At 52.4% G+C, this 23,853-nt stretch overlaps 1 protein-coding gene across 1 annotated transcript in view; it reads left to right on the top strand.

Moving 5' to 3' along the window:
• Positions 1-23,853, top strand: part of LOC132590956 (unconventional myosin-Ie-like) — a gene marked incomplete at its 5' end in the record, with an annotated part of 88,498 nt that overhangs the window by 38,519 nt on the left and 26,126 nt on the right. The window contains 5 exon segments of the mRNA XM_060263866.1: positions 1,755-1,912; positions 7,129-7,209; positions 8,408-8,591; positions 13,927-14,108; positions 22,357-22,520. Of these exon segments, the coding sequence (XP_060119849.1) occupies positions 1,755-1,912; positions 7,129-7,209; positions 8,408-8,591; positions 13,927-14,108; positions 22,357-22,520 (769 nt within the window).

Genomic DNA, 23,853 nt, shown 5'->3' with positions numbered 1-23,853 from the left:
CATGTTGAATCCGGCCAGTGGCCCCTCCAGTCCAACACTCTGTGTCACACAGTGGCCAAAAACACAGACACACACACATATATATATATATATACACACACACACACACTGTGGCTAATAGCCACTGATGGACCTCTGCTCCATATGTTTATCTAACCCCCTCTTGAAGCTGGCTATGCTTAAGAACATAAGAGAAGCCATGTTAGATCAGGCCAATGGGCCATCCAGTCCAACATTCTGTGTCACACAGCGGCCAAATATATATATATATATATATATATATATATATATATATATATATATATACACACACACACACACACACACACACTGTGGCTAATAGCCACTGATGGACCTCTGTGCACTCCTGCTGAATTCAAGGCCAGCATCCAAGTATCCAAGAGCCAGGTGCAATGTGGTCAGCTGGGAAGGGCATAGGCTTCCCAAGCTCCCACTGGGGGGTGGAGTTTCCCCCACTTTCGAGACCCCCAACCTGGTGGCACGGAGCAGGCCGCCGGGGGGATCCCCGCCCCAAAGAGCCCCATTACGCGTGGCGGCACACAGTGCAATGACATCACCAGGAAGTGACTTATCACACCAGTCACGTCAAACAGGAATGCTCTAGGAGTTCGGGGGGGGGAGACTCTAGGGTACCATAGGGTTCCTCTCCTAATTGCTAGACTGGCCCCATGAAAAATTATAGAGTTCTCCCCCCAAAAAATTCCTAGAGTGGCCCCACACGATGTGCCTAGCGCAATACTTCACTTAAGAACATAAGAGAAGCCATGTTGGATCAGGCCAACGGTCCATCCAGTCCAACACTCTGTATCACACAGTGGCCAATAATATATACACACACACACACACACTGTGGCTAATAGCCACTGATGGACCTCTGCTCCATATTTTTATCTAACCCCCTCTTGAAGCTGGCTATGCCTGTAGCCGCCACCACCTCCTGTGGCAGTGAATTCCACATGTTAATCACCCTTTGGGTGAAGAAGTACCTCCTTTTATCCGTTCTAACCCGACTGCTCAGCAGTTTCATTGAATGCCCACGAGTTCTTGTATTGTGAGAAAGGGAGAAAAGGACTTCTTTCTCTACCTTCTCCATCCCATGCATAATCTCGTAAACCTCTATCATGTCACCCCGTACTCGACGTTTCTCCAAGCTAAAGAGCCCCAAGCGTTTTAACCTTTCTTCACAGGGAAAGCGTTCCAACCCTGTAATCATTCTAGTTGCCCTTTTCTGGACTTTCTCCAATGCTATAATATCCTTTTTGAGGTGCGGCAACCAGAACTGCACACAGTACTCCAAATGAGACCGCACCATCGATTTATACAGGGGCATTATGATACTGGCTGATTTGTTTTCAGTTCCCTTCCTAATAATTCCCAGCATGGCGTTGGCCTTTTTTATTGCAATCGCACACTGTCTTGACATTTTCAGTGAGTTATCTACCACAACCCCAAGATATCTCTCTTGGTCAGTCTCGGCCAGTTCTTGGTGATGTCACTGCACCACCCGAAAATAGTCCCCCATCGGCAGCCGGTGGCGACTTGGCAACCCTAGAAGGGCGACGTGGTTGGAAGAAAACTTGGCCAGTCACAGGATGGCTGCAGGAGCCCAGGCGGGAGCCGGCCACACCAGGGGCAAAGAAGGGATGTTGCTGCAGGAGCAGGGTGGGGGGGGCCCGGCCAGGATCTTGGCTTCTGACCTGCTCTTCGCTCTTTCTCTCCCTCTCCACTCCTAGGCTGGAGTTCAAGGTGAAGAAGGACGGATGGGGCCCTTGGGGGGCTGCCGGCTCCCGGCAGATCCAGTTCCAGATCTGCCAGGGGGACTTAGCGCTGCTCCGCAACAACGGCAAAGTGCTGGTCGTCAGCATCGGGCCCGGCTTGCCACGGAACGCCCGTGAGTGCGCCTCTTTGGCTTGAGGAGGGAGGAAAGGGGGACGGGGGGTGGTGGTTGCGGAGGGGGATGGGGGGGGGGAACCAAAACGGTTGGAGCAAAAGAAAAGAAAATGTAACTAGGCACATAGTGCAAAGGTACAAAATAGCATATATTTAATACGTTCAGAAGTGCTAAAATGCCATTTAAAAGCCAGTTCAGTGTAGCGGTGAAGTGCGCAGACTCTTATCTGGAAAACCAGGTTTGATTCCCCCACTCCTCCCCTTGCACCTGCTGGAATGGCCTTGGGTCAGCCACAGCTCTCTTATCTGGGAGAACCGGTTTGATTCCCCACTCTTCCACTTGCACCTGCTGGAATAGACTTGGGTCAGCCAGAGCTCTCTTACCTGGGAGAACCGGGTTTGATTCCCCACTCCTCCACTTGCACCTGCTGGAATGGCCTTGGGTCAGCCAGAGCTCTCTTATCTGGGAGAACCGGGTTTGATTCCCCACTCCTCCAGTTGCACCTCCTGGAATGGCCTTGGGTCAGCCAGAGCTCTCTTATCTGGGAGAACCGGGTTTGATTCCCCACTCCTCCACTTGCAGCTGCTGGAATGGCCTTGGGTCAGCCATAGCTCTCTTATCTGGGAGAACTGGGTTTGATTCCCCACTCCCCCACTTGCAGCTGCTGGAATGGCCTTGGGTCAGCCATAGCTCTCTTATCTGGGAGAACCGGGTTTGATTCCCCGCTCCTCCACTCGCAGCTGCTGGAATGGCCTTGGGTCAGCCAGAGCTCTCTTATCTGGGAGAACCGGGTTTGATTCCCTACTTCTCCAGTTGCAGCTGCTGGAATGGCCTTGGGTCAGCCACAGTTCTCACAAGAGTTGTCCTTGAAAGTGCAGCTTTTGTAGCAGGAACGCCTTTGCATATTAGGCCACCCACCCCTGATGTTGCCCATCCTTCTAGAGCTTACAGTAGGCGCTGTGTTAATAGCCCTGTACCCCACCCTCCTCGCTGAATCAGAGACTCAGAGCGGCTCACAATCGCCTATATATTCCTCCCCCCACAACAGACACCCTGTGAGATGGGTGGGGCTGAGAGAGCTCTCACAGCAGCTGTCCTTTTAAGGACAACATCTGTGATAGCTATGGTTGATCCAAGGCCCTTCCAGCTGGTGCAAGTGGAGGAGTGGGGAATCAAACCCGGTTCTCCCAGATAAGAGAGCTCTGGCTGACCCAAGTCCATCCCAGAAGGTGCAAGTGGAAGAGTGGGGAATCAAACCCGGTTCTCCTAGATAAGAGAGCTCTGGCTGACCCAAGGCCATTCCAGCAGCTGCAATTGGAGGAGTGGGGGAATCAAACCCGGTTCTCCCAGATAGGAGAGCTCTGGCTGACCCAAGGCCCTTCCAGCTGGTGCAAGTGGAGGAGTGGGGAATCAAACCCGGTTCTCCCAGATAGGAGAGCTCTGGCTGACCCAAGGCCCTTCCAGCTGGTGCAAGTGGAGGAGTGGGGAATCAAACCCGGTTCTCCCAGATAAGAGAGCTCTGGCTGACCCAAGGCCCTTCCAGCTGGTGCAAGTGGAGGAGTGGGGAATCAAACCCGGTTCTCCCAGATAAGAGAGCTCTGGCTGACCCAAGGCCATCCCAGAAGGTGCAAGTGGAAGAGTGGGGAATCAAACCCGGTTCTCCTAGATAAGAGAGCTCTGGCTGACCCAAGGCCATTCCAGCAGCTGCAATTGGAGGAGTGGGGGAATCAAACCCGGTTCTCCCAGATAGGAGAGCTCTGGCTGACCCAAGGCCATTCCAGCAGCTGCAAGTGGAAGAGTTGGGAATCAAACCCGGTTCTCCCAGATAAGAAGAAGATGACTGCAGATTTATACCCTGCCCTTCTCTGAATCAGAGACTCAGAGCGGCTCACAATCTCCTATAACTTCTCCCCCCACAACAGACACCCTGTGAGGTAGGTGAGGCTGAGAGAGCTCTGACAGAAGCCACCCTTTCAAGGACAACTCCTGCCAGAGCTAGGGATGACCCAAGGCCATTCCAGCAGGTGACACTGGCTCTCTCCTACCCACCTCACAGGGTGTCTGTTATTGGGGGAGAAGATAAAGTCAGGAGTAAAAACTCTCCCGTATGATTAGAGTTGCAGACTAAAGTTCATTTCACAGAGCAGTCCCATGTTGGACCACTGCAGTCCCATAGGAGGTTAGGGACCATTTTCGGGATATGAGTTCTCGAGAGTCAAAACTCCCTGCGCTGGCCTCAGTGTGTTAGGAGTGATTGGTCATGTGGCTGAGCCTTTCTAACACCTGGAAACGGGGCTTCATGGGCCCTGTTCTGGATTGGGTTAAACGGGGTGCTGCCCAAGGGTCAGGTTCTGTTCCAGCCCAGGAAAGAGAAAAAAGGTTCGGTTCGTGTCTAGTCTGATCGCTATGAGGTTCAGGAATAGTTTGCCACATGATGTCGGGGCGGGGAGACTCGTTGAGGTTGTTTCCCTCCCCTGCAAACAACAGAGGTCTGGATCGCATCCAAGACATAAGAACAGAAGAGAAGCCATGTTGGATCAGGCCAGTGGCCCCTCCAGTCCAACACTCTGTGTCACATAAGAACATAAGAGAAGCCATGTTGGATCGGGCCAATGGCCCCTCCAGTCCAAAACTCTGTGTCACATAAGAACATAAGAGAAGCCATGTTGCATCAGGCCAATGGCCCCTCCAGTCCAACACTCTGTGTCACATAAGAACATAAGAGAAGCCATGTTGGATCAGGCCAATGGCCCCTCCAGTCCAACACTCTGTGTCACATAAGAACATAAGAGAAGCCATGTTGGATCAGGCCAATGGCCCTTCCAGTCCAACACTCTGTGTCACATAAGAACATAAGAGAAGGCATGTTGGATCAGGCCATTGGCCCTTCCAGTCCAACACTCTGTGTCACATAAGAACATAAGAGAAGCCATGTTGGATCAGGCCAATGGCCCCTCCAGTCCAACACTCTGTGTCACAGAAGAACATAAGAGAAGCCATGTTGGATCAGGCCAGTGGCCCCTCCAGTCCAACACTCTGTGTCACATAAGAACATAAGAGAAGGCATGTTGGATCAGGCCAGTGGCCCATCCAGTCCAACACTCTGTGTCACATGAGAACATAAGAGAAGCCATGTTGGATCAGGCCAATGGCCCTTCCAGTCCAACACTCTGTGTCACCTAAGAACATAAGAGAAGGCATGTTGGATCAGGCCATTGGCCCTTCCAGTCCAACACTCTGTGTCACATAAGAACATAAGAGAAGCCATGTTGGATCAGGCCAATGGCCCTTCCAGTCCAACACTCTGTGTCTCATAAGAACATAAGAGAAGGCATATTGGATCAGGCCAATGGCCCCTCCAGTCCAACACTCTGTGTCACATAAAAATATAAGAGAAGCCATGTTGGATCAGGCCAATGGCCCCTCCAGTCCAACACTCTGTGTCACATAAGAACATAAGAGAAGCCATGTTGGATCAGGCCAATAGCCCCTCCAGTCCAACACTCTGTGTCACATAAGAGAAGCCATGTTGGATCAGGCCAATGGCTGTTCCAGTGCAACACTTTGTGTATCATAAGGACATAAGAGAAGCCATGTTGGATCAGGGCAATGGCCCCTCCAGTCCAACACTCTGTGTCACATAAGAACATAAGAGAAGCCATGTTGGATCAGGCCAATGGCCCTTCCAGTCCAACACTCTGTGTCACATAAGAACATAAGAGAAGCCATGTTGGATCAGGCCAATGGCCCCTCCAGTCCAACACTCTGTGTCACATAAGAACATAAGAGAAGCCATGTTGGATCAGGCCAGTGGCCCTTCCAGTGGAACACTCTGTTTATCATAGGGACATAAGAGAAGCCATGTTGGATCAGGGCAATGGCGCCTCCAGTCCAACACTCTGTGTCACATAAGAACATAAGAGAAGCCATGTTGGATCAGGCCAATGGCCCTTCCAGTCCAACACTCTGTGTCACATAAGAGAAGCCATGTTGGATCAGGCCAATGGCTCTTCCAGTCCAACACTCTGTGTCACATAAGAACATAAGAGAAGCCATGTTGGATCAGGCCAATGGCCCCTCCAGTCCAACACTCTGTGTCACATAAGAACATAAGAGAAGCCATGTTGGATCAGGCCAATGGCCCTTCCAGTGGAACACTCTGTGTTTCATAAGGACATAAGAGAAGCCATGTTGGATCAGGGCAATGGCCCCTCCAGTCCAACACTCTGTGTCACATAAGAACATAAGAGAAGCCATGTTGGATCAGGCCAATGGCCCCTCCAGTCCAACACTCTGTGTCACGTAAGAACATAAGAGAAGCCATGTTGGATCAGGCCAATGGCCCATCCGTCCAACACTCTGTGTCACGTAAGAACATAAGAGAAGCCATGTTGGATCAGGCCAATGGCCCATCCGTCCAACACTCTGGGTCACACAGTCGTCAAAGAAACCAGGTGCCATCAGGAGGTCCATCAGTGGGGCCAGGACAGTAGAAGCCCTCCCACTGTGCCCCCCAAGCACCAAGAATACAGAGCATCACTTCCCCTGACAGAGAGTTCCAACAATACACTGTGGCTAAGAGCCGCTGATGGCCCTCTGCTCCATATGTTGATCCAATCCCCTCTTGAAGCTGTCTATGCTTGTGGCCGCCGCCAGCTCCTGTTGCAGTGAATTCCACATGTTAATCACCCTTTGGGTGAAGAAGGACTTCCTTTTATCCATTTTAACCTGACTGCTCAGCAATTTCATTGAGTGCCCACGAGTTCTTGTATTGTGAGAAAGGGAGAAAAGGACTTCTTTCTCTACCTTCTCCATCCCATGCATTATCTTGTAAACCTCTATCATGTCACCCCGCAGTCGATGTTTCTCCAAGCTAAAGAGCCCCAAGCGTTTCAACCTTTCTTCATAGGGAAAGGGTTCCAACCCTTGAAGCCTTCCAGTTGCCCTTTTCTGCACTTTTCCCACTGCTCTAATATCCTTTTTGAGGTGCGGTGACCAGAACTGAAGCCGTAACCCATCGCTGTGCCACGCCTTGTTTGTTGATGCTATCAGGGTTGCAGAAGACGAAGAGCTCCTTGGCATGGGATGGTCTCCCAAGAGCTGAAAGTAGAGCAGATTCTTGATCTCTGCAAGGGCTGCTGCTTGCTGGGCGGGTTCTAAGGGGATTGGGGCCAGCTTCACCTGCACAACTGACTGTGGATGTTCCAATCTTTCAGGGCCCACCCGGAAGGATAATAGGAAGAGCCGGTACCTTGGTGGGGCACCTGCCCCTGGCTGGAATGCCCCCACGGCTGCAGGTAAAAGAGTGTGGAGTTTGGGAGAAGTACCACAGCTCGGTGGCAGAACACCAGCATCACGGGCAGAAGGTCTCAGAGCCCTGCTGGGTCAGGCCAGGGAGGGTCCATCCAATCCAGCCTCCTGTCTCACACAGTGGCCAGCCAGTTCCTCTGAAGGGCCAACAGCAGGGCAGAGAGGCTGAGGCCTTCCCCTGAGAAGAGCATCAGAAGAGCCCTGCTGGGTCAGACCAGGGAGGGTCCATCTAGTCCAGCCTCCTGTCTCACACAGTGGCCAGCCAGTTCCTCTGAAGGGCCAAAAGCAGGGCAGAGAGGCTGAGGCCTTCCCCTGAGAAGAGCATCAGAAGAGCCCTGCTGGGTCAGACCAGGGCGGGTCCATCTAGTCCAGCTTCCTGTCTCACACAGTGACCAACCAGTTCCTCTGGAGGAACAAGAACAGGGCAGAGGCCAAGGCCTTCCCCTGAGAAGAACCTCAGAAGAGCCCTGCTGGGTCAGACAAGGGAGGGTCCATCCAGTCTAGCCTCCTATCTCACACAAGGGCCAGTCAGTTCCTCTGTAGGGCCAGTAACAGTTTTGGGCACCTTCCCTTGAGAAAATCATCAGAACAGCCATGCTGGGTCAGCCCAATGAGGGTCCATCTAGTCCAGCCTCCTTTCTCACACAGTAGCCAGCCAGTTCCTCTGGAGGGCCAACAACAGGGCAGAGAGGCCGAGGCCTTCCCCTGAGAAGAACCTCAGAAGAGCCCTGCTGGGTCAGACCAGTGAGGGTCCATCTAGTCCAGCTTCCTGTCTCAAAAAGTGGCCAACCAATTTCTCTGGAGAGCCAACAACAGGGCAGAGAGGCTGAGGCCTTCCCCTAAGGGGAACATCAGGGGAATCCTGCTGGATCAGACCAGGGAGGGTCCATCTAGTCCAGCCTCCCATCTCACACAGGGGCCAGCCAGTTCCTCTGAAGGACCAACAACAGGGCAAAGAGGCCGAGGCCTTCCCTTGAGAAGAACGTCAGAAGAGCCCTGCTGGTTAGCTTGTGGTCCTAAGTCCCCCACCCCTCAACTCTTCCCTGGGTGAGCTGGGCCTATTGATTCTCTTCCTTCTGCCCCACCCCTCTCATCTGCGTATCAGCCAAGCACTCCTCCAGACTGGATGCCCCATGCTTCCCCTGAAGCCCTCAACTGACGCCTTCTCCTCTTTCCTCTGAACAGGCCCGAAGTGGAACAGCCGGGGAGGCGGTAGGCCCAGTCTCCAACATTCCCGTCTCTCCATGACCCGGCAAGTCAGCATGGAGCAGCCCAGCCTGCCCCGGCAGGGGGCCAGCCCAAGAGCTAAAGCGGCCCCCACCCATGTCAACCTGGACTTCATGAACGTCCCGGACCAGGGCGTGGCTGGGTGAGTGGATTGGGGTGGGCACGGCCTCTTTGCCTTCCCCAAATTCTTGTGCGAGATCCAGGTCTCTTCTCCTCCTTCAAGCAGACGGCAGCTCAGAAGCCACGGCTGAGTCTTCTTCTCTCTCCCTCGATAGCCTAATGTCACTGTCTCGGTCAGTTCTACCATTCACCAACAGGGGAAGGAGCCTCAGCCAATAGGAAGAAGAGAGGCTTGGTTCAGTAGCTCTGCTGTGCGATTGAGAGAGCCTGGCAAAGCAATCTCTGCCCTCCCCCTTCCTTCCCTAAACACTCTTCCTGCACAGAAGCTCAGAAGCCACGGCTGAGTCTTCTTCTCTCTCCCTCGATAGCCTAATGTCACTGTCTCAGTCAGTTCCACCATCCACCAACAGGGGAAGGAGCCTCAGCCAATAGGAAGAAGAGAGGCGTGGCTCAGTAGCTCTGCTGTGCGATTGAGAGAGCCTGGCAAAGCAATCTCTGCCCTCCCCCTTCCTTCCCTAAACACTCTTCCTGCACAGAAGCTCAGAAGCCACGGCTGAGTCTTCTTCTCTCTCCCTCGATAGCCTAATGTCACTGTCTCAGTCAGTTCCACCATCCACCAACAGGGGAAGGAGCCTCAGCCAATAGGAAGAAGAGAGGCGTGGCTCAGTAGCTCTGCTGTGTGATTGAGAGAGTCTGGCAAAGCAAGCTCTGCCCTCCCCCTTCCTCCCCTAAACACTCTTCCTGCACAGAAGCCACGGCTGAGTCTTCTTCTCTCCCCCTCGAAAGCCTAATGTCACTGTCTCGGTCAGTTCCACCATTCACCAACAGAGGAAGGAGCCTCAGCCAATAGGAAGAAGAGAGGTGTGGCTCAGTAGCTCTGCTGTGCGATTGAGAGAGCCTGGCAAAGCAAGCTCTGCCCTCCCCCTTCCTCCCCTAAACACTCTTCCTGCACAGAAGCTCAGAAGCCACGGCTGAATCTTCTTCTCTTCCCCTCGATAGCCTAATGTCACTGTCTCGGTCAGTTCCACCATCCACCAACAGGGGAATGAGCCTTAGCCAATAGGAAGAAGAGAGGCTTGGCTCAGTAGCTCTGCTGTGCGATTGAGAGAGCCTGGCAAAGCAAGCTCTGCCCTCCGCCTTCCTACTCTAAACAGTCTTCCTGCACCACAGCGAATTTGGGTCTGGGCGAGAGAGCAGCGGTCGGATGGGATGGGTTTCCGCTTGGCTCGTTCGCACACCTCCTGCAGGTGGGAGCGGGGAGTGCTGGGTGCAGGGTTGCCAACTCCAGGTCAGGGGGATTCATGGAGATTTGGGAGACGAGCCCAGAGAAGGTGGGTTTGGGAGTGGGGAGGGACGGTAGCAGCGTACAACGCTACACAGCAGCCCTTTCCTCCAGTCTGTTGTAATTCCAGATCTCCAGGCCCCAACGACCAAAAGGTTATAGTGACCACATTACTAAGGTATAATCCATCAAATATCAACATTTCGTTCGCTACAAGAAACTAAAAGGTACAATTCCCAATGAATGCATAGAATCCTAGAGTTGGAAGGGACCTCCAGGGTCATCTAGTCCCCCCCACACACACACACACACAATGCAGGAAACTCACAAATACCTCCCCCTAAATTCACAGGATCTTCATTGCTGTCAGATGGCCATCTAGCCTCTGTTGAAAAACCTCCAAGGAAGGAGAAACAGAATCATAGAGTTGGAAGGAACCTCCAGGGTCATCTAGTCCAACCCCCTGTACAATGCAGGAAACTCACAAACACCTCCCCCTAAATTCACAGGATCTTCATCACTGTCAGATGGCCATCTAGCCTCTGTTGAAAAACCTCCAAGGAAGGAGAATCATAGAGTTGGAAGGGACATCCAGGCTCATCTAGTCCAAACCCCTGCACAAGGCAGGAAACTCACAAACACCTCCCCCTAAATTCACAGGATCCTCATTGCTGTCAGATGGCCATCTAGCCTCTGCTGAAAACCCTCCAAAAAGGAGAGCCCACCACCTCCAAAGGAAGCCTGTGGAAACTTAGAATCATAGAATCCTAGAGTTGGAAGCGACCTCCAGGGTCATCTAGTCCAACTCCCTCCACAAGGCAGGAAACTCACCAACACCTCCCCCCAAATTCACAGGATCCTCATTGCTGTCAGATGGCCATCTAGCCTCTGTTGAAAAACCTCCAAGGAAGGAGAGCCCACCACCTCCCAAGGAAGCCTGTTCCACTGAGGAACCGCTCTTAACAGTCATAGAATCCTAGAGTTGGAAGGGACCTCCAGGGTCATCTAGTCCCACCCCCCCACACACACACACACAATGCAGGAAACTCACAAATACCTCCCCCTAAATTCACAATTCCGGCGAAGGAGTCCTGACGTACAGGAAGTTGACCTGAGTCCTTCTGCTTCGATCGCTCTTCATGCATAGCGTGTTGCATTAATCGCATGTTTAGCAAAGGTAAAGGCAGTCCCCTGCGCAAGCACCAGTCGTTTTCGACTCTGGGGTGGCGTCGTATCACGATGTTTTCACGGCAGACTTTTTAAGGGGTGATTTGCCGTTGCCTTCCCCAGTCACCTACGCTTCCCCCCCAGCAAGCCGGGTACTAATTCTACCGACCTCAGAAAGACGGAAGGCTGAGTCAACCTTGAGCCTGCTACCTGAACCCAGCTTCCCCCGGGGATCGAACTCAGGTCGTGAGCAGAGAGCTCAGACTGCAGTACTGCAGCTTTACCACTCTGCGCCACGGGGCTCTTCCGCAAATCACATGTTTACACGACTACAATAAAAGGCAAATTTGTAACTCATTCCATAAATGGCAAGCGATACATGATTATAGTTGAAACAACCTTAAAAACATACTCACAAGACTACAGCGCTCTGGGTAAATGTGCAAGACTATTTTCACCGTGTTTAGCAACTGCTAAAAATGCAACAAAATATGCAATTCTAGCCACCCATTATATACAGTGCACAGCAATTAAATTCAAGAACATCAGATCATACCCACAACTTCACTACAAAGGTCTCCAATGTGATTTCAAACTTCGCCACCATGCCAAGAGCAGCGTTCTCTCTGAGTGTGAGCTAGCGCACCATTTTTTAGCCTCCAGCTCACACACATTTTTGTCTCAGCTCAGGAAAAATGGCCCCAGAGCACACTAATTTGCACAGTAGCTCCCAACTTCAATGTTGTAGCTCACAAAGTAGAATTTTTGCTCACAAGACTCCACAGCTTAGAGCAGGGGTCCTCAAACTTTTTAAATAGGGGGCCAGTTCACTGTCCCTCAGACTGTTGGAGGGCCGGACTGCCGTTACTGTACAAGGCCGCGGGCCGTCAGTTCTCCGTCTTCTGCATCTCTCTCCCTTCCCCACACCACACACCCCGGCCTGGGAACTCACCTCACCTCGGTATCACCTCACACTCTGTCTCCGCCGCCTCAGCCCAGTGCCGGAAGTGTGCGTTGCTAACGCGAGTTTAGGTCGAACGTCACTTCTGGTCTGATTTTGCCATAACCTGGCGGGCCGCATAAACGTCCTCAGCGGGCCGTAGTTTGAGGACCCCTGGCTTAGAGGGAACATTGATGCCCAGAGGCTGGCAGGAAATGCCAGTTGGGCTGCTCGCGTCTTGGCTTCCCTGGAAGTTTTGCCTCTCTTTCCTTGGAGGTTTTGAAGCAGAGACTAGATGGCCATCTGACAGGAAAGCTGATCTTGTGAACTCAGGGGATGTTTGCGATAGTTCCTAATAGTTAGAACAGTTCCTCAGGGGAACAGGCTTCCTCCTCAGGAGGTGGTGGGCTCTCCTTCCTTGGAGGTTTTTAACTGGAGAGCCAATTTGATGTGGTGGTTAAGTGTGTGGACCCTTATCTGGGAGAACCGGGTTTGATTCCCCACTCCTCCACTTGCAGCTGCTGAGATGGCCTTAGAATCATAGAATCTGTAGAGTTGGAAGGGACCTCTAGGGTCATCTATTCCAAACCCCTCCACAATGCAGGAAACTCACAAATACCTCCCCCTAAATTCAAAGGATCTTCATTGCTGTCAGATGACCATAGCTCTGGCAGAGTTGGGTCAGCCATAGCTCTGGCAGAGTTGTCCTTGAAAGGGCAGCTGTTGGGAGAGCCATCTCAGCCCCACGCACCTCACAGGGTGTCTGTTGTGGGGGAGGAAGGGAAAGGAGATTGTAAGCCACTCTGAGTCTCTGATTCAGAGAGATGGGTGGGGTGTAAATCTACAGTCTTCTTAAACAGAGGCTAGATAGCCATCTGACAGCAATGCTGATCCTGAAATGTAGATCCTGTAAATTTAGGGGGGAGGGGTTTGTGACAGTTCTGAATAGTTAGAGCGGTTCCTCAGTGGAACAGGCTTCATCAACAGGCTTCAACAGGCTTTATGTGTATTAATAACTAGGGTTTTATCTGTTTTATCTGTTTTATCTGTTTAAATATGGATCCCTTTATATGTGTAATTTTGATGGATCTACTATTGGAAGCCGCCCTGAGCCACTTGTGGGAAGGGCGGGATATAAATCTTAAATAAATAAATAAATAAATAAATCCTCAGGAGGTGGTGTGCTTTCCTTCCTTGGAGGTTTTTCAACAGAGGCTAGATGGCCATCTGAGAGCAATGAGGATCCTGTGAATTTAGGGGGAGGTGTTTGTGGGTTTCCTGCATTGTGCAGGGGGTTGGACTAGATTAGCCTGGAGGTCCCTTCCAACTCTAGGATTCTATGATTTTAATCCCAAAGACCTCACCTGGAGTCTTGTGTTCAGTTTTGGGCACCACATTTTAAGAAGGATCTAGACAAGCTGGAACGAGTTCAGAGGAGGGCGATGAAGATGGCGAGGGGTCTGGAGACCTATGAGGAAAGGTTGAAGGAGCTGGGCATGTTTAGCCTGAAGAGGAGGCGGCTGAGAGGTGATAGGACCACCATCTTTGTCCTTGTAGGGCTGTCCTCTAGAGGATGGGGTGGAATTCTTTTCTGTGGCCGCGGAAAGTCGGACCAGAACCAGTGGGTTGAAATTAAATCAAAAGAGTTTCCAGCTCAACATTAGGAAGAACTTCCTGACCATTAGAGCGGTTCCTCAGTGGAACAGGCTTCCTGCTCGGGAGGCGATGGGCTCTCCTTCCTTGGACGGTTTTCAGCAGAGGCTAGATGGCCATCTGACAGCGATGAGGATCCTGTGAATTTAGGGGGAGGTTTTGTGGGTTTCTTGCATTGTGCAGGCGGTCGGACTAGATGACCCTGGAGGTCCCTTCCAACTCTATGATTCTGGGGAAAGGCCAAGAGGGCTGTGGGTAGAATGTCAGGGGTCCTCTTTCCTGTCCCCAACCTTGCTTTGACCACTTCCTTTCCAGCTTGCAGCGGCGGCTCTCCAAGGAAGCCAAGCCCATCCCGGGAGGAGGCCGGGCCAAGCCCAAACCTAAGCCCAAGCCACAGCCCCGACTCCCTCAGTGCCGGGCGCTCTACGCCTACGACGCTCAAGACACCGATGAGCTCAGCTTCAACGCAGACGAGGTCATTGAAATCATCAAGGAAGGTGAGCCCTACAAGATCAGACCAGGAAGGGTCCATCTAATCCAGCCTCCTGTCTCACACAGTAGCCAGCCAGTTCCTCTGGAGGGCAAGCAACAGGGCAGAGAGGCCAAGGCCTTCCCCTGAGAAGAACCACAGAAGAGCCCTGCTGGATCAGACCAGGGAGGCTCCATCTAGTCCAGCCTCCTGTCTCACAAAGTGGCCAACCAGTTCCTCTGGAGGGCTAGCAACAGGGCAGAGAGGCCAAGGCCTTCCCCTGAGAAGAACCTCAGAAGAGCCCTGCTGGATCAGACCAGTGAGGGTCATTCTAGTCCAGCCTCCTGTCTCACACACCGGCCAGCCAGTTCCTCTGGAGGGCCAGCAACAGGGCAGAGAGGCCAAGGCCTTCCCCTGAGAAGAACCTCAGAAGAGCCCTGCTGGATCAGACCAGTGAGGGTCATTCTAGTCCAGCCTCCTGTCTCACACACTGGCCAGCCAGTTCCTCTGGAGGGCCAGCAACAGGGCAGAGAGGCTGAGGCCTTCCCCAGTTTGGTGTAGTGGTTAATTGTGCAGACTGTTATCTAGGAGAACAAAGTTTGATTCCCCCCTCCTCCACTTGCGGCTGTTGGAATGGCCTTGTTCGGCTATAGCTCTTGTACCAGTTGTCCTTGATAGGGCAGCTTCTGGGAGAGCTCTCAGCCCCACCTACATCATAGGGTGTCGGGGGAAAGGGAGGTAAAGGAGATTGTGAGCCGCTCTGAGAGTCAGAGTATAGGGCAGGGTATAAATCCAATATCATCATCTTCTCCTCCTCCTGACCCTGGAGAGCAGCTGCCAGTCTGAGTAGACAATACTCACTGTGATGGACCCGGGTTCTGATTCAATATAAAGGCAGCTTCATGTGCCAGTTTTGTGTAGTGGTGAAGTGCGTGGACTCTTACCTGGGAGAACCGGGTTTGATTCTCCTCTCCTCCACTTACAGCTGCTGGAATGGCCTTGGGTCAGCTATAGCTCTCATAGGACTTGTCCTTGAAAGAGAAGCTGCTGTAAGAGCTCTCTCAGCCCCACCCGCCTCACAGGGTATCTGTTGTGTGTGTGTGTGTCGGGGGGGGGGGGGGACGGTAAAGGAGATTGTGACCGTTCTGAGATTCAGGAGTATAGGGCAGGATATAAACCCAATTTCTTCTTCCACATCCTTTTTGACGCGAGACCTCCAGAACGGCACACAGGTGTGGCCTGACCTACCCGGTGTACAGTAGGACTATAATATCTTGAAATCTGGGTGTTATGCCTCTGTTGATACACCCCAAAACTGCATTGGCCTTTTTTGCTGCTGCAACACACTGATTGCTCATATTTAGCATGCAGTCTACCCGTAACCTCAAAGCAGACTGCAGCTCTGATCTAGCAGGGCTTTCCTTGGGTTCTTATGACAAGGCTGGCCTTTGGCCTTTTGTCTGCCTGTTATGTGGTTTTTGCCTGTAGGGAAGATCGCTCTTCATTGCCTGACTCTGAGAGTTTGGTGTAGTGGTTAAGTGTGTGGACTCTTACCTGGGAGAACCGGGTTTGATTCCCCACTCCTCCACTTGCACCTGCTGGGAAGGTCTTGGGTCAGCCATAGCTGATAGGAGTTATCTTTGAAAAGGCAGCTTCTGTCAGAACTCTCTCAGCCCCACCCACCTCACAGGGTGTCTGTTGTGGAGGAGGAAGGTAAAGGAGATTGTGATCCACTCTGAGATTTGTAGCAGAGAGCCAGTTTGGTGTCGTGGTTAAGTGTGCCGACTCTTATCTGGGAGAACCGGGTTTGATTCCCCACTCCTCCACTTGCACCTGCTGGAATGGCCTTGGGTCAGCCAGAGCTCTGGCAGAGGTTGTCCTTGAAAGGGCAGCTGGGAGAGCCCTCTCAGCCCCACCCACCTCACAGGGTGTCTGTTGTGGGGGAGGAAGATAAAGGAGATCGTGAGCCGCTCTGAGTCTCTGATTCAGGGAGAAGGGCAGGGTATAAATCTGCAATTCTTCTTCTTCTAAATCCAATATCAACCTTGTCTCCTTCCTTCTGCAGATCCTTCTGGATGGTGGCAGGGCCGTATCAGGGGCAAAGAGGGCTTGTTCCCGTGGAACTACGTGGAGAAAATCTGAGCGGAAAGCTTCCCTGGGCAGCTACGGAGGTTGTTCCTCTCTCCTAGTCACCCAGCTGCTCCTGAGTTTTCTATGAGATCGCAGAGGCTCACCCCGGAGCCGAGGAGGAGGCCGGCTGCCAGAGGAATCCCCCAGGACACTTCCTCCAACCCCCCCCACCAGCAAGCGGACACCTGGGGAAACGGGCAGGGCAGGTGACCTCCGCGTCCTTGAAAGCCTGCAGAAGGCTGCTGAAAGACGGGCGGCTTTTATCTTAAATTGTGCCAGGAGAAAGGAGGTTATTCAGTATGCTAACTTCTTCCTCCTCCCGCTGCGCTTCAAGCCACGCAGAGGAATTCTGACATCCCGGAACTGAGGAGCGGCGATCCGAGGGGGTGGGGGGGACTTGCCTTTCAAAAGGAAGAAGAGAGGCAGCTGGGGCTTCCCAACAAAATATTAATCTGGACACCAGCTCCAAGCTAAACATGCCCGGACGCGGGTAAAGGACACTGCTGAGCAATTCTTCAGGCCCACCTTAGCGGACCTGTAAACTCTCATGTCAGGCTTTTGCCTCTGTTATACAGAGGGGTGGAGGGGAGCCGAAATTCTGCAAATGCCAGTGAGGTTTTTGCTGCAGGACCGGACCAGTAGCCGTCCCAAAATCCACCTGAAGCTGAGATGACAGCGAAGCGGCTGGGAAGGGGGGTGGGGGGTGGAGAACCACACCGTTGACGATTGGAATCAGTTACGTGAATTGGGACCGTCTCCTGAAAATGAATTTTATTTCTGAATGTATTCAAAATGCTTTCTTAAAAAAAAAATTAAAAATAAACAATTTGGACCCTGACTGGAAAAGAAATCCAAGATGAGACGAAAAGCGGGACGTTGCACAATTTGCCTCGGGGTAGGAAAGCGGCGCAGAGTGGGAAAGCTGCAGTCCAAGCTCTGCTCGTGACCCGAGTTCGATCCCGGCGGAAGCTAAGTTCAGGTAGCCGGCTCGAGGTTGACTCAGCCTTCCATCCTTACGAGGTCGGTAAAATTAGTCCCCGGCTTGCTGGGGATAAAGTGTAGACGACTGGGGAAGGCAAGTACAAACCACCCCATAAAAAGTCTGCCAGGAAAACGTTGTGAAAGCAACGTCACCCCAGAGTCGGAAACGACTGGTGCTTGCACAGGGGACGACCTTGACCTTTCAAAGAGCCCTGTGGTGCAGAGTGGTAAAGCTGCAGTCCTGCAGTCCAAGTTCTGCTCACGACCTGTGTTCGATCTCAGCAGAAGCTGGGTTCAAGTAGCTGGTTCGAGGTTGACTCAGCCTTCCATCCTTCCGAGGTCGGTCAAAGGTGGGCTTCCTCAGAGAGAGCCCGTTTGATGTAGTGGTTAAGTGTGTGGACTCTTATCTGGGAGAACCAGGTTTGATTCCCCACTCCTCCATTTGCACCTGCTAGCATGGCCTTGGGTCAGCCATAGCTCTGGTAGAGGTTGTCCTTGAAAGGGCAGCTGCTGTGAGAGCCCTCTCCAGCCCCACCCACCTCACAGGGCGTCTGTTGTGGGGGAGGAAGGTAAAGGAGATTGTGAGCCGCTCTGAGACTCTTCGGAGTGGAGGGCGGGATATAAATCCATCTACCTCACAGGTTGTCGGTGGGGGGGGGGAGGTAAAGGAGATTGTGAGCCACTCTGAGACTCTTCAGAGTGGAGGGTGGGATATAAATCCAATATCTTCATCTACCTCACAGGGTGTCTATTGTGGGGGAGGAAGGGAAAGGAGATTGTGAGCCGCTCTGAGACTATTCAGAGTGGAGGGCGGGATATAAATCCAATATCTTCTTCTACCCTAAGCCAGGAATAGAGGGATTTGACCACATCAAACTAAAAACTAGAATTTTCAGGTATGTCTAATGATATGCTCACTTCCGCAGCCCCTGTCCCAACCTGAAAGCTCTCTCTCCTTGAAGGTTTTCCTCCTAAGGTTTGATTTCAAAGCGTTCAGTAAGAACGCTTACTGGAGCACCACCCTAGCAGTTATCAGGCAGCCTCACGGGCTCCCTCTAGAGGTAACAAGTGGCATTTGTAAGGCAAAAATCAGAGCTGATCATCGTTTGCACCGTTGGGAAACCTTTGGAATTCTGGCACGAGGCAGTGGGGGCACAACTAGAAAACGACTGCCCCAAGAGGCGAAGCCGATCACATGGCTGCAGCAGAAGGCAGACCCAACCACAAAATGTCAGGGAGCGAGGCCATACGTAACTCTTACTAGTATCTCTTCCAACATTTCAGACAGAAGTTCTGTTGAGCAGGACGCCTTTTAACCTACATGGCCAATCAGAAGTCCTGCTGGGAAAAAACCCAACCCAGCTCTGGCCGCTTTCTAAAAGCCCTTCGCGAGCACCAGTAACAGTGCTGACTGGTACCATGGCACCGTAATTACTGTGAAGAGAATAATTTCTTATCTCAATAAAAAATAATAAATGTCTACAGGTTCTTTACAGGGCTACATTACAGTAGTCATGTATGGCTGTGAGAGCTGGACCATAAGGAAGGCCGAGCGCAGAAGAATAGATGCTTTTGAGTTGTGGTGCTGGAGAAGAACCTTGCGAGTCTCTTGGACTGCAAGAAGATCCAGTCAGTCAGTCCTAAGGGAGATCAACCCAGACTGTTCCCTGGAAGGTCAGATGCTGAAGCTGAAGCTCAAATACTTGGGCCACCAAATGAGAAGGCAGCACTCACTGGAGAAGACTCTTGAGAGTCCCTTGGACTGCAAGAAGATCCAATCAGTCAGTCCTAAGGGAAATCAACCCAGACTGTTCACTGGAAGGTCAGATGCTGAAGCTGAAGCTCAGATCCTTTGGCCACCAAATGAGAAGGGAGCACTCGCTGGAGAGGATCCTGATGCTGGGAAAGACAAAAGGCATAAGAAGAAGGGGACGGCAAAAGAGGAGATGGCTGGACAGAGTTACTGATGTAACAAACACGAATCTGAGCAGACTTCGGAGGATGGTGGAAGACAGGAGGGCCTGGCAAGACTTGGTCCTTGGGGTCGCAAAGAGTCGGACTCGACTGTGTGACTGAACAACAAACAAACAGCCGTACCTCATTTCAGGGGGGGGGGGAGTAGTTCTTCATTTCAAGGAAAAAAGTAGTTCCTCATTTTAAGAAAAAAAAATTAACTAGATATTCGAACTCAGCCATTTGCTCCGCAGGCTATTAACTTCTAGCCCCTAACCTGCTCAAGCCGCCTTGGAAGATTCTTCCACGGGCCCTGTTACCAAAGCAGGAAGCTATGAAAGGGATGCCGGGGGGGGGAGGGGATTTGAACTCGCAACAGCGAGCTGCAACAGCTGACCGGGGAGCCGAGCATTGAACCACAACATCAAAACTCGGGTCTGCCCAGCAGCTTCCACATTGGTCTTTCCGCTGCCAGAATCTTTGCCCCCTACCATCTTGCAAAGCATACTTCAGAACATAAGAGAAACCATGTTGGATCAAGCCAGTGGCCAAAAAACCCCTGGTGCCATCAGGAGACCCACTAGTGGGGCCAGGACACTAGAAGCCCTCCCACTCTTGCCCCTCAAGCACCAAGAATACAGAACATCACTGCCCCAGACATAACATAAGAGGGGCCATGTTGGATCAGGCCAATGGCCCATCCAGTCCAATACTCTGTGTTACATAAGAACAAAAGAGAAGCCATGTTGGATCAGGCCAAAGGTCCATCCAGCCCAACACTCTGTGTCACATAAGAACATCAGAGAAGCCATGTTGGGTCAGGCCAATGGCCCATCCAGTCCAACACTGTGTCACATAAGAACATAAGAGAAGCCATGTTGGATCAGGCCAATGACTCTTCCAGTCCAACACTCTGTGTCACATAAGAGAAGCCATGTTGGATCAGGCCAATGGCCCATCCAGCCCAACACTCTATGTCACATAAGAACATAAGAGAAGCCATGTTGGATCAGGCCAATGGTCCATCCAGTCCAACACTCTGTGTCACATAAGAACATAAGAGAAGCCATGTTGGCTCAGGCCAATGGTCCATCCAGCCCAACACTGTCACAGAAGAACATCAGAGAAGCCAAGTTGGATCAGGCCAGTGGCCCCTCCAGTCCAACACTCTGTGTCACATAAGAGAAGCCATGTTGGATCAGGCCAATGGCCCATCCAGTCCAACACCCTGTGTCACACAGTGGCCAAAAAACCCAGTTGCCATCACGAGGTCCATCAGTGAGGTCAGGACACTAGAAGCCCTCCCACTGTTGACCCCCCCCAAGCACCAAGAATACAGAGCATTCCTGCCCCAGACATAAGAACATAAGAGGAGCCATGTTGGATCAGGCCAGTGGCCCCTCCAGTCCAACACCCTGTGTCACACAGTGGCCAAAAACCCAGGTGCCATCAGGAGATCCAGCAGTGGGGTCAGGACACTAGAAGCCCTCCCACTGTTGTCCCCCGCAAGCACCCAGAATATAGAACATCACTGCCCCAGACAGAGAGCAGCTCCAACAATACATAATCGCCACTGATGGACCTCCGCTCCATTTGTCGATCCAATCCCCTTGAAGCTGTCTAAGCTTGTAGCCGTCACCACCTCCTATGACAGTGAATCCCATGTGTTAATCACCTTTTGGGTGAAGGACTTCCCTTTTATCCGTATCCTTTTATCCATTCCTTTTATCCGTATCAGAACACAGAGTAAGATAAGGCATTACTTCTCCCTTTAACCCAGTGTGCTATTGCAAGGATTAAAATGTACAAGCAGTGACAGAATCAACCCTTCGTCGATTCAGTAGTTTGTTTCCCCTACTGTCCCGTCCCCCGCCACCCTTTTCTGGCCGTTCGTAGCGCACACAAAAAAGGATCTCTCTCCAAAACAGGAATCAGATTTGTTACTATTATTTTTCTGAAATAAGAACTTACAACAGTCAGGCTTTCGTTTTTAAAGTGTATGTTACAGGTTTTTCTTTTCTTTTTAAAAGACACACGCCCGGTTAATAAGCATTAGTGACTAGTTGGAAACAGAAAAAACCAAGTTACTAAAATATTTTACTTATGCACAAACTAAAAAAAAAAAAGAAGACAGATCTTGTCTCTCCCCCCCCACCAAAAAAAAAAACCTGAAACGTATGAGAAAAGAAAGAAAAAAGCCACCCCATCCACCCCCCCCCCAAAAAAACCATGATTGAATGGGGAGTCTGTGTTGAAAGAACAGACGCACGTCCCCTCAGCCTCTGTAGCAGTTTGCAGCGATCTTTATCCCGGGGCCGGAACCAAAAAGGGGGGATTGCGTGCCCCAGCCGTCCTCTTGGTCACATGATCTGAGAGTTGTGGTCCTCTGTGTCTGAGTGAGGTGGGGGAAGGTGTACATTTCTAATTCCATGATTGACAGCGGAAACGGTTCTGCAGACGAGCTGTGTCAAAACATGATTGCCCCGAAAGCCCGAAGGCAGAAGGAAAGTTTACAGCAGGACAAAGCGAGGGCAGATGGACCTGATTTGCGGGGGGGGGGGGCAGACGCGGTGAGCCCACGTCACAATTCCTGGGGAAGCCCCCCAACGCTCTGAGCGTGGAAACATCTCGAACCCTTTGACAAAGGGCACGATTTTAGGTCGCGGGGTCCCATAGGCGTCGCGATAAGTTTCCGGCCTTCCAAGAGCGTTTTTGCGTTTTGACAATGAAGGCGAGAGGGATGCGTTATAGCAACACTCCCCGCAAACAGCAAGAGATGGTGCAATGCGGGGCAGGAGGGGAGAGAAGGCCTGGTACGGAGGTGGGGGACCAAACCCTCGAATGCCTCTCGCGTCAAACACACACCGGAGGAGTCTCCCCCTCCCTCTCCCATCTCCCGGGGGGGCCCAGCTCAGGAGCTGACACCTGGCCACCCTCCGCCTCCCTTCCGCTAAACCTCCTGGCTGGATAACCACAAAATCCTTTCTACCTATAGACTCAGGTGGATCGCCAGGCTGCCTGTAAGCGACAGGACACAGCTGGCGTCCAGGGGCACCTTTCAGACCAATAAAGTTTTAGCCCGAGTATAAACTTTCTGACGTGTGCGCGCACACAAAAGCTTATACCCGGAATAAAACTTTGCCGGTCTGAAAGGCGCCGCCGGACTCCAGCTTTGCTCTTTCCGTCCACAGCAGCTCTTTCTCCCGGCCCAGGCGAGAGCAGCGGCCGTCAGAAGAAGGCAGCCTGCCCGTCTGCAGTTGAACGGTTAGAATCGAGCCTAGTGGCGCTCTATGGTGCTACAAGACCCGAATCTAACTGGCAGCAGAGGGCCCCTACAGGGTCCGGCGCCCAGCGGCTCGGGTCGACACGAGGGCAGGTTCTGGTGGACACTTGACTCCCACGGTGGCTTCATTCTTCCAGTTCCTTGCAAGGTAGCGAGAGGTACCTTTAAGCCATCGAAGGCAGAAAGCAGGGCTTTGCAAGGGACTGCTTAGGGGAGCGCTAGAGGGAATTCCTTTATTGGGCTTTGGGTCTGCAAAAAAGGTCTGTTCTGGGCCCCCAAGCGCTGATGGCCCCCCACTCCCACCCCTCTCCCATTCTGTACGACCTGGAAAGACCCACTTTCCTAAAAGGGGAGGGAGAGGAGAGATGGGCAGGCCCTGGGAGGGTGGCTGGGGGCCTCAGTTCCGTTGCAAAAAAAGCCAGCCGAAGGAGCAGACCGAATGTCCGCACAGCGAGGGGGAAGAAACGCTTTCACTCTGCCCTGTCCAAGGGCAATGGTTAATGTACATAGAAAAGAAACTACTTGATGATCACAAAGAATTCTGGATTTTTCCCAGAGAGAGAGAGACCCCAAGAATTAACCTAAGATTCCCGTAACGGGGCGAGGGGGGAATGAGAGGGGAATTGCGGACACCAGCTTGCAAGCCCCTCCAGTTTGTCTCCTACGAAGGCAAAGGCAAAAACCGATAGAAGGAAAATCGTTTCAAAGAAGCAGAGGAGATCTGGGGAGGGAGGAGAGGCCGGGAACATGCAGCTTCCCGTACGGAAGTCAAGGAACCCTGCGGAAATCCCCGAGAGGGACAGAAAGAAACAGACAGACAGCGATTGCTCCCGAAAGAACCTGGAAGGGGAGGGGGTGTCTGACCAGACCGAGGCTGGCAGGGGTGGGGGGGAGGGGGGCACGGCTGGAAGGTAACGCAGCTGTGGTCCAAAATGCGCCCCGGGTGCCAGGGTCAGGCTCAAATTAAGAGAACCCCAGAGAGAAACTTTGGTGAGCCGCCGCCAGCTTTTGGACAGGGATCGCTTGACCGGCTGCAGGAAGGCCTCCCGGTGAAGAGCAGGGTGCCCTCGCCTGACGCCGGCGCTCAGCCGCATCTCCACGAAGAAAGAGCTCGTTCCAAAATCCATCCCTCGGTGGCTTTACGAGTCCGGCTCCCGGCCTTTTCCCCTTCTTAATGCTTCTGTTGACGCTACCTCCCATCGCCTCCCCCCGAGTCTCTGAGGGGAGAAAAAGACCCCCGACAGCTCCCTGGAGCCCAGGTGGGGGGCCTGCGAGACCACCAATCGAGGAGTATAAATAAGGCTCGCCGTGACCCCTCCGCCGTCACGGCTTATCACCCAAATGAGCGAGGCAAGTGGCAGGGACGACCCCCCCCCCACCGCTCTGCTATCAGAGCACGGATCCCTCGGTAGCCACCTCCCCCGAT

The sequence above is a fragment of the Heteronotia binoei genome, unplaced genomic scaffold (assembly GCF_032191835.1).
Source record: "Heteronotia binoei isolate CCM8104 ecotype False Entrance Well unplaced genomic scaffold, APGP_CSIRO_Hbin_v1 ptg001280l, whole genome shotgun sequence".
In the NCBI taxonomy this organism is placed as follows: domain Eukaryota; kingdom Metazoa; phylum Chordata; class Lepidosauria; order Squamata; family Gekkonidae; genus Heteronotia; species Heteronotia binoei.
The sequence above is the reverse complement of the archived record's forward strand: the minus strand, read 5'-3'. Positions and strand labels throughout refer to the sequence as shown.